We start from the raw sequence: 10,220 nt of genomic DNA, 5'->3' as shown, positions 1-10,220 counted from the left end.
GGTACTTGGGAGAACTTGTCCATGGATTTCGTGTTGGGTCTTTCTCGAACTCAGCGAGGTATGGACTCTATTTTAGTTGTGGTGGATAGGTTTTCCAAGATGGCGCATTTCATCCCATGTCGCAAGACTACCGATGCATCGAGTGTGGCTCGGTTATTCTTCAAGGAGGTAGTTCGCTTGCACGGTGTGCCTAAGTCTATTGTGTCAGATCGAGATTCACGGTTTCTTAGTCACTTTTGGCTTACTCTGTGGCGTATGTTCGATGCGACTCTCAAGTTCAGCAGCACCGCCCATCCTCAAACGGACGGCCAAACTAAGTCCATGAATCGGACCTTGGGTAACATGATTAGGTGCATTTGTGGAGACAAGCCAAAATAGTTGGACTTTGTTATCTCACAAGCCGAGTTTGCTTATAACAGCGCTGTCCATAGCGCAATGGGAAGGTCCCCATTTTCTATTGTCTACCAAAAGGTCCCTCGACATGCGGTGGATTTGCTCAAACTACCCAAGGGTGCCCATTCTAGTGCTGCAGCTGAGTCACTTGCCGAGCACATCCAAGAGACAAGGGTGAAAGTTAAGGAGAAGCTCGAGGAAGCTAATGCAAAGTATAAGAAGGCAACAGATCAGCATCGACGGGAAAAGCTCTTTTCGGAGGGTGATATGGTTATGGTGTTTCTTCAGAAGGAGAGGTTACCGATTGGGAACTACAACAAGCTCAACCCGAAGAAATATGGTCCTTATAAGGTGCTGAAGAAAATCAATGATAATGCCTACGTCATCGACCTTCCAACGTCCATGAACATTTCTCGCACTTTTAATGTTGCAGATATTTTCCCATATTTTGATTCACAGGAGCCATTGTATCCGGAGCTACCAAGCTCGAGGTCGAGCTTTTCTTAAGTGGGGAGATTGATGTGGAGGCCCTAGGGGTTGAATTTATAGAGAAGTTCGATGGCGCCAAGCCCAAGTTTATAAGCCCGGGAAGAAGTCCAATGAGAAGGGGAATTTGTCCAAGGTCAAGGGAAGTCCAGGAAGTGAGAAATCAAGCCCATCATCAAAGGCCAAGGACAAATCAAGCTAAAATTCGTCCAAACTGAAGGAGCCCTCATAAATGTCAAGTGGTTGAGTCATTTTATTCAAATAATGCCTTGAGAATGTTTCCAAGGCTTAGTTAATTGAGTCTAGTTATCAGAAGTTGTTTATTTAGTCTGTTTTAGAGTGCCCATTGGTACTTTGGTATTGTAAGTGACATTTATTGCTTGTTTGACTTATTGTGCTGGAGTTGGATAGTTGTAAGCATATATGAATGGGGGTTGGATGAATTTGAGGGATCAATTACTTTCTATTTCCTTTCATATTGCTGAGCTCTGCTTAGTGTTTGTTCTGTCCTTTTTTTTGCTTGGTCTCGACGTGTTTGGGCTGAGTTCTACCGATCATCGCTGCGTTACAACGTGTAGGCAGAAATAGACCATACATTGCATGTGAGTGCGAGTGTTGAAGATATTAATTCCACATAGAAAAGATAAATCAAAATCCATTGATTTATATGACATTTGGGTATCACCACTTATCAGCTTGACCTTTTAAGTTAATATGGGTCCAAGTGTCTTTTCCTTTAGCTTGTAGAGTATGAATTCCCTAAAAAATAAATGGAGAAAAGAATCAATTACTGAATTGATCAGCATTAGCATGGTCTGATATTAAACATCACAGGGAACAAATTAATCATTGATTATTAGATGTGTAAATACATATAAAGGGTCTCTATCCATTTTTTGTTTTTTATTTTTTTTAATTTGGCTTTCCTTGCTTTTATTTTGCCACAATTTTCTCTATCACTTGCAATCAAAGTTGAATCCTTCCCTTCCCTCATTTTACTTTTATCCTCTCATCTCATCTCCTCTCCTCTCCCTTCATAGCTTTGACCGTTGAGTTCAGGCATGAGTGTTTATATTACAAGAGGAACAAAACTAAAACAAAGAGAAAACTGCATAAAAGATTGATAGATATAATATATATATATATATATATTAAATATATTGTTATTTATATATTTCACTCAATCAAAATGGAAAACATCACGAAGTCGATTTTCAGGGCTGAAAGTCAATTAATTACCGCACAAGGAAGCCGCACCCTAGTCATCTTGAAGTCAATTTTCGTGGCTGGGAAGATCCATTTCAATTGTGAACCCTCACTAACGTCCACTTTAATCACCCTAAGCTATTAATCACACTCAAAACCATATTTTTAGAGGTGAAAGGGAGAGCTTTAGAGCTTTAGAGCTTGATGGGAGACATGCGACTCTTCTCCTCCCTTCTCTCTATCTGTGTCTCTGTCTTCCTTTTCAAGTTTGCTCTTTTTATTTTTGGTTTTTATCTTTTTAATTTCCATTCATGCTGGCACTCTTCTTTCCCACCCCTCGCCACATAAGTTAAAGTTCGTGTCATGTAAACATCGGGCTAACGGCGTTGAACGGGAGATGACAGACTGCCTTGATTGAAACATTTTTGAAACCTTGTCCACCAAATTTTTACAATTTTTTCATTTTGCCCCAAAGTGTTACAATCTAGAAACATTCCCCCGGGGGCAATTTACCCTACAAAATCAATATAAAAGAGTAAATGGATCCGAGCATCAATGTTATGATACATAGATTAGAAGAACAACATAAAATTATAATAGAAGATAATATAGATGACAATATTGTAGCAGAAAACAACGAGCATGAAGTTATCAATACGAGATATAAATGAAGTCTGTCTTTTATTTGATGTTTCATTCATTTAGAAACAACAGGCCAATAACATGTCTAGCACGTGTTTTATATAATTAGGTACGTGGTTTGAATTTCGTTTCAATTTTAACACCTTTGTTAATGTTCGTTTAAAAAATTCCATTAAATGCTGATGGGTCATGTTTGGTGGTCCAAAATTGCACACATGGACTTTACGTGGCGATTAGTTGGGGGCACGACATAGGTGCTGGCGAAGAGGGCATTGTTGAGGAGGAGCTGCCCCTGCTGTGGTGATCTTGTCGGGGTTGCCAAAGGGATGAGAGATGGATGAGCTACCGCAAGAGTCTCGCTAATCGAGGATGCCTCTTTCTTACTCGGTTGTTGGTGTATATCTAGCTCCCTCTTTACGAGAAGCCTATCTCCTTGGCGTTTTTCTTGCTCGGGGCGACCTTGTTGGCTAGCCATGAGTCTCGCCATTCGTCATTGCCGTTGTTCATGGTGTTTTTGTATACGAGTTAAAGGTCAAGGATCCTTTGGATGTTGGACCCTCTGCCAACTATTCTCGAGAACGTTTCCAGGCGGCATTACGAGCCTTTCCTTGGCTAGAATTCATTGAATGATGGTTCAAAACCTTTCTAGTCTCTCTCCCACGCAACTCAGCCTTTGAGCCATACTTTGGTGAAGCATATCAGTTTGCGAAGGACAAACCTCTCCTTGACTTGCAGCTTTGATCGAGGGTTGATCCTTGGAGAAAACATTATGGGAAGCTCGGTTTGGCTCTCTCGAACCACTGAATTCGCTCCCAACCCCCATTGCATTGCTCGAAGGTGCAACCTCAACCTTGGATAGACCACTCTTGGCCTTATACTCGGATCGCTTCAGCTCTCGAATGCCTAGGCCAGAGCTAAATGTTCCCTTTTGTGAGCTTAAACCAACATGTTGTACTTCCTTGGATATGGGCCAAGCTGAAGATTCAACCCCCCGAGCTTTGCTTGAAGACCCGAAATCAAACGCACGCACAACTCCTCGAGAATTAAAGTTCTTGTGTCTCGAATCTCGGGATGGAGACTCAAACTTAAGCTTAACCCATCGAGCTTTAGAGTTCTCGTATCTTGAGTTTCGAATATTGTAGCCATCGTACCTTCGCTCTCGAAACATAGGCTCAGTCATACACCCGACCCCTTGTGCTCTACATGCGGATACAGAAAGGGACATATACTCGACCCCTCGAGTATTGGAGCTTCTCGAATCTTTCTCAACTTCAAATGGCTTTTCACCAGCTCGACTTCTACTTGTGCCTCTACTTTGTGGAGTCCATTTAGTGAACCATTTTTTCAATGATTGTGGCTTTGTTGGTTCGACGTGCTTTGCAACCCCATGCCGGCTTAGGTGGATTCGGTCAACGGGGACTTTTCTTGGAGAAAACCGACTTGGAGCAAGTCGAGCACAATCTTTTCTTCATGTTTAGCTTATGGAGCAGCCTAATAACCTCCTTGATGGTCTTCAATGAGAAATCCTCTTTTGATTTGTGCTTTGGCAAGATAGACCCCAAATCGGCCGAACCGATTAAAATTGGAGTCGTGGCTGGAAAATGGTTAGAATCGACTTTCATAGGCTTATCTTTACTGCCCCCGAAAAACTTTTTTGATGGAGTGGAAGAATTTCCATCCTCGAGACTTAGTTTAGCCACGTCGACTTCTATATCGGCATGAGCTTGATGTTCAAGATTGGCTAGAGCCAATTGTTGCATAGATTCTTCTCCAAGTTGGCACCGTATTTTAGTGTTATTAACACCATGAGACTTAACTTCATCGACTCTGGGAAAGAGTTTAGAAAAATTAGCTACGCTTGACTCTTGAGGCGGAATTGGTCTCGGCGGAACGATCTCATCTTGCATTAACGGTCTATGATTGACTTTTTCCTCTTTGATAAGATGTCCCTCACATGGAGGCTAAGCTGAAACTTCCTCGGGAACTAATTCATCCGCTAACTCGAGTTGAAGGGGATAATTTAGCTCATCCACCCTACCCCTCAAGAGTTGATCGTGAAAATCTTGACCGACTTTCTTCCTTCGGGAAGACGGTGATGATGAAGGAGTGGATAAAGCTTGTACCGGAAGCTAAAGTTGAGTCTGAACTGGAGGTTGAGACGGCGCTCGAGGCTGAGCCGTGTTGAAAGTTGAATTTGAACTGGAGGCTAAGTCATAGCATAGGGTGCCGAATAAGTTGTAGAGTGTAGCACATGAGGTTAACCAAGATGAAGCTGGATAGCCAGCCGAGTTTGATGCAAATTCAACTGACTTCGAGATGGACATAATTAGGCTAACGGGGGCATCTTCTCATGAAGCAACTGCTGAATCTAAGGCTCAACGTACTGTTGTTAATGTAGATTAGCCTGCATTTGAGGCGGTTGATGGTGAGCTACCACAGGCTGTTGCATCGGCGACGACAACATATGTCGAGGTTGAGCCACAATTGGAGGCTGAGGTGTCTTCCCATATGGCGATTGTCGAACATGTGCCTCCACACCTTATGGTTATTATATGAAAGGTGCTTTCGGCGCTGTCACTTGACTTGCCACTTGCGGCACTGAAATGTGTACAAATGTAGTCGGGGCATGGGTCTCGGTCATGGTAAAGGTTGAGACAGTTGGCATGCGGGGCATGGGTCTCGGTCATGGCAAAGGTCGAGATAGTTGGCGTGCAACTCATCAGATTAAGTGAACCGTATGGTCTAAAGGATGAAGGATACCGCGACGGGCACCACATTCCAATTGAGTATCCCTTAGGGTTCGAGACTCCGTGATTGGAAGAGGACGCTACTTCGGAGACTTCGTTGTTGATAAAACCCTAATTTTTTATGTTCTTCTCCTCTATGAGGTCTCATGAGTGGCCTCTTGGCTTTTTACCATGACCAAAGTCGCCTCAATTCTATCAAATATGTAGTGCCAACTTGGTTCAGGTAATAAGCAGCAGCATGTAGAGGCCTATGAAGTTGAACCTCCCATCTCTCATCAATAACTTTCCAAACAGGATCATAGCTAAAAGCATGAAACGAGCCATTATTAGATACTTATAAATTTCAAATAATAATGAATAAGTAAGTAAATACTAAGCATATGGCAACTTATAAATAATTTTACCTTTTCCGATCATCTTTGAAGTTTGTTTTGATCTTCTGCTTAGCTTTCTCCATCTCATTATAAATAAAGCCCATCGCAGGCTTTTCATCCGAATCCACCATGCGGAGCACCTTAATGAGAGGATATGCAACCTTCAAACATGTATTAACATTATTCCAAAATCTGTTATCCATAACAGCACGTTCCGCATACTTTCCACCTTTTAACTTTGCAAATCGACTCCCTTTCCATTGTTTGGATGCAAACATAGTCCTTAGAGCATTTCTATTATCGAAGAGGCATCCCAAAGTCAGATAAGCAGTAGCAAAGCGAGTCATAGCCGGTCTAATCAAATCTTTACCCTTTGTGAAACGCTTCAGCATCGTGATAATGAGTGTTCTCAAGTAAATGAAGGTTGTGATCTTCCTACCCTTCATTATTGTCAGCTCATGTACCTTAATTTTCTTCTCCAAATCCTCTAGCATAAGATCTATGCAATGAGCTGCACAAGGAGTCCAAAATAACTTCTTCCGTTTCTCCATTAACATCTCACCTGCCGCCTTATAATTGGCAGCATTATCCGTGACAATTTGAACTACATTCTCTTCCCCAACTTGCTCTACTATATCATCTATCATTTCGAACACTTTATCTGCAGTCTTAGAGATGTTTGATGTGTCAATAGAAGTCAAAAAAACTGTACCCTTGGGGCTATTCACTAGGAAATTACATATAGACCTCCTCTTCTTATCAGTCCATCCATCTGACATAATGGAACACCCCGACTTCCTCCACATAGCTTTATGCTCCTCAAGCAATGACATAGTATTATCAACCTCTTTTCTTAAATATTTATCTCTAAGCTCGTGATAAGATGGCGGTTTCAATCCAATGCCATACTTCCCAATCAATTGACACATCTTCTCAAACTCAGGATTCTTCACACAATTAAATGGAATTGCACTTGTATAGAAAAAACGAGCAATCTGCATACACACATCCTCTCTCAAATCCTTTTTCATCATCTGATTAATTGTCGGTTGTCCTTGCCTGCTTTGAATGCTCAAACTTTTCTTCTTAAACAAAGTAGAGATTTCAGTTGTTTCCTTTCCCTTTCTCTTTGTACCAACCCCTACATTTTCATCATCATTATCAATGTCTACAACATCATCATTTTCCAATCCACAACTACTAGCTTGTTTCTTCTTCATTGAAATATCCTCCAAATGCATACAAATCGCGAGCATATTATTCTTAACATCATCAGGAACAGCAATACAAGGTGACACATTAATCTTGGTACATCCCAAGTGATGCTTCAATCTATAAGGACCCCCAGAAACTATCTTATTACAGTATTTGCATTTAATCTTTAGTCTTTCTCCTGGAACTTCATAACCGTGTGCCCATGCCGAATCATCTCTAACTCCAGTTGCATTTTTTCTAGATTTGACAACTACCCCAGTATTACTAGCCGATGCACTCCCAGATCCACTTGCAGAAGCCATATCTGTTCAGCCCAAACTCAACAGTCACTCACTTAACGATAAAGAGACAACACATCAAAGGGAAAGGAAAACACACCAATCAATCCACTTCTGCATTCGCTTCCCACTCCTAAATTACACAGATGCAGCCAACATGACATAACGCTTGAGCATCATTCACCTATCTAGCACTACGAAGTCTACTTCATAAACAATAACAATATACTCACACAACACGCCTCTTATAAATTTAAAGCTTATATCTCTCGCAGCTTCTACGGCATACCCACAGATAAACCAGCTCGAGCACATTCAATTCCGGAAATCCACAAATCAATTCAAACAAAGAAACCGACTCTACACGAACCTAAATGGAATAAGAAAATGATCACAAAAGGAACCACGCGAGAAGGCACGCAGCTCAAGTGACCTCTAACTGAATACTATCAAGCAGCAAAAAATGTCGAAGGCATTAAGCAATCACGGCAGACAAGAGATCGCAGTCAGAACACGTAAACGTCACCAGTCACCGATCATCGTCGAACATCACAATCGCAAGGAGCACAGGACAACAACGCCTGCGTTGAATACACGCAGATGCCACAGAAACGAGGCAAACATCCTAAAAGGGCAGCGGATCGAATAGACGTGCCGGCGGAAACAATCGCAAGGGGAACAGAGGTCTAGATCTGGTGAGAAGAGAAGACGAGCTGAGAATGAAAGAGGGGGAAGGGAGAGAGATCTGACCGTCCCCGTCCTTGCTGCAGTATCGTGACGATTCGAAGATTTCGAACTATCGAAGATTTCGTCAAAGACGTTCGAACGAAGGTCGAATTGGAAGGACTTCAGCAGGGGAGAAATTAGGGTTTCGTTGCAGGAAAAGAGGAAGAAGGGCGGAAGAAGGGCGGGTGGGAGAGGGGTTTCGGGTTTGGGCTTTCGGGTCCAGGCTTCGGCCCGCTTATTGGGCCCGGGCTTGGGCCGAATCCAGGCTGAATGTAGAATCGCAGAATCGGCCCGATTCTGCGATTCTACGATTCAACACGCGATTCGGTTCCGATTCTACAATCCCGACTCACCTAGCTGAATCAGAATCGGTGATCCTCCTTGAATCGTAGAATCGTACGATTCTACGATTCGAATCGCGATTCTGACAACCATGGTGCCAAGTCTTAAACATGTCCACACATTGATCCACAAACTTGCGTTCCCATTCGTGCATATCCTCCTTAAACGGCACAGGGTCGTCGACACCGTCATGAGAGCAAGTTACCATCTTGATATCTAGCACTTCTTCGGTGGAAAGGTGGGTCCCACAAGGCGTGCCAAATTGTTGATCAAGTAAAAAAGTCAAGAGACCAATTCAGCTATGCATGTAGTGATTGTAGGCATGTCAGGAAGCAATTCCAATAATTGACGTGTCACTAGCTGGCCCCACCAAAACAAAGCATGTACCACGGCCCAAGAAAGTTTGCGGATTGAATTGCGACTAGGTTTTAAATCTTCAAAACTAAAGTGCGCTTCAGACGATTTCACGACTCGCGGATTTAGCTATTATTAGTTCTCCACCAATTATCCATGCACGAATCTGAGTTTGAAAATAAACAAGTGGCTCGTGATCCTACTTATTACTCTTGGCCAAATACAACTCAAAGGCTGAGTTGCAATAGGAGAAGGTTCACTTGAATAAGTGTACCCACAAATCCTTGCGTGTGTTCGGTCACCGTTGCTAAAGGTAAATAAATCTTCGCCTTGAATGCCCGGAAGATCCAAGAATGGAAGTAACTACAAGGGATCTGTTGAAGGGAAAAGTAAAAGGAACTGAAAGTACAGGGAATTGAAAATGCAGTAAAAGAAGTGCGATGAATGTAAAAGTGTGAGGAAAATGTAAAGGTACAAAGAAAATAAAGATGGGTAAAATGAAGTGCTGGAAATGAAAAGATAAGTAAAATGTACGATTGATGTGTTGGTCGGGGACCCTTACAACGAACTTCAACATGCGTATTGATAGGTGTCACATGAAACCCTAAAAAATCTCTTACAATCGGATACGCCCATAAAATACGGTATTGGACTAAAATCCGAATAGGAAATTGACTACCTAACCTAAATAAATTACCAAAAGATAAGATATCAAATAAAATCGGAGGAGCATCTGACTCATTCGATTTCCTAAAATCAAACATAATGCTAGAGAACACAAAAATACTACGTGCTTGATCTCCAAGATATCGGCTACCAAAAATATTTTCTTCCACCGCCCTTGTTGAATACAATTCACGCCGATACACATGCATATATGTATTTATGTCTTTCTCATGGGCTCCACTTGCAGGGCTTCCTTCAATTGGGCTCCAAGAATTAGGCTTAGTCTTCTAATTGGCTGACTCCACACTCTTAGGCTTAAATTAGTCCAAACCGTTCTACATATCCTCGACCCATCTCCTCTGTATCCAATTAGATATTTCTCCAAGACTCGGGAAAATCGTCAAGAAGTCACACACACGTCACGGCTCGACTATTTTCACATTTTACGAAAAATAGGTGTAAACATATGTATATTAATTGGATAATAATCCTCATGAAATTTCCATAAATTAATTAAATGTATGTATGAAATTTTCAAGTTAAAATTTTTTCTTTCAATTTTAAGCAAGATTTTTAACTTCTTCGATTTAAACGGAGGCCTATGAGCCCTAGTACATTGAAATAGAAATTATAAACTTGGTAGCTAATGAAAGGGCACAGTAGTTACCCTGCGAGAATCGAAGGTACAATCTCTTGGTTGACTAGCAAGAGCATGCGTCACTATACTGCAATCCTTTTTCTCACAAGCTTTTTAAATAAAACTTTTCATATCTACATTTAACTAATTTTTT

At 41.7% G+C, this 10,220-nt stretch overlaps 1 protein-coding gene and 1 non-coding gene across 2 annotated transcripts; both read right to left on the bottom strand.

Moving 5' to 3' along the window:
• Nucleotides 1–1,632: 1,632 nt before the first annotated feature.
• On the bottom strand, nt 1,633–1,718 carry LOC116189690. The gene has a single exon (XR_004152461.1). It is a non-coding gene; the product is annotated as a small nucleolar RNA snoR53Y (small nucleolar RNA).
• Nucleotides 1,719–5,640: 3,922 nt separating this feature from the next.
• Nucleotides 5,641–7,365, bottom strand: LOC116188784. The gene is made up of 2 exons (XM_031518255.1): nt 5,879–7,365; nt 5,641–5,776 (listed from the first exon to the last, which is right to left on the bottom strand). The coding sequence occupies exons 1-2, from the start codon at nt 7,363–7,365 to the stop codon at nt 5,641–5,643; spliced, it is 1,623 nt and encodes a 540-aa protein (XP_031374115.1).
• Nucleotides 7,366–10,220: the final 2,855 nt, after the last annotated feature.

The sequence above is a fragment of the Punica granatum genome, chromosome 8 (genome assembly GCF_007655135.1).
Source record: "Punica granatum isolate Tunisia-2019 chromosome 8, ASM765513v2, whole genome shotgun sequence".
Lineage (NCBI taxonomy): Eukaryota > Viridiplantae > Streptophyta > Magnoliopsida > Myrtales > Lythraceae > Punica > Punica granatum.
This window is presented reverse-complemented; position numbering and strand designations above follow the sequence as displayed.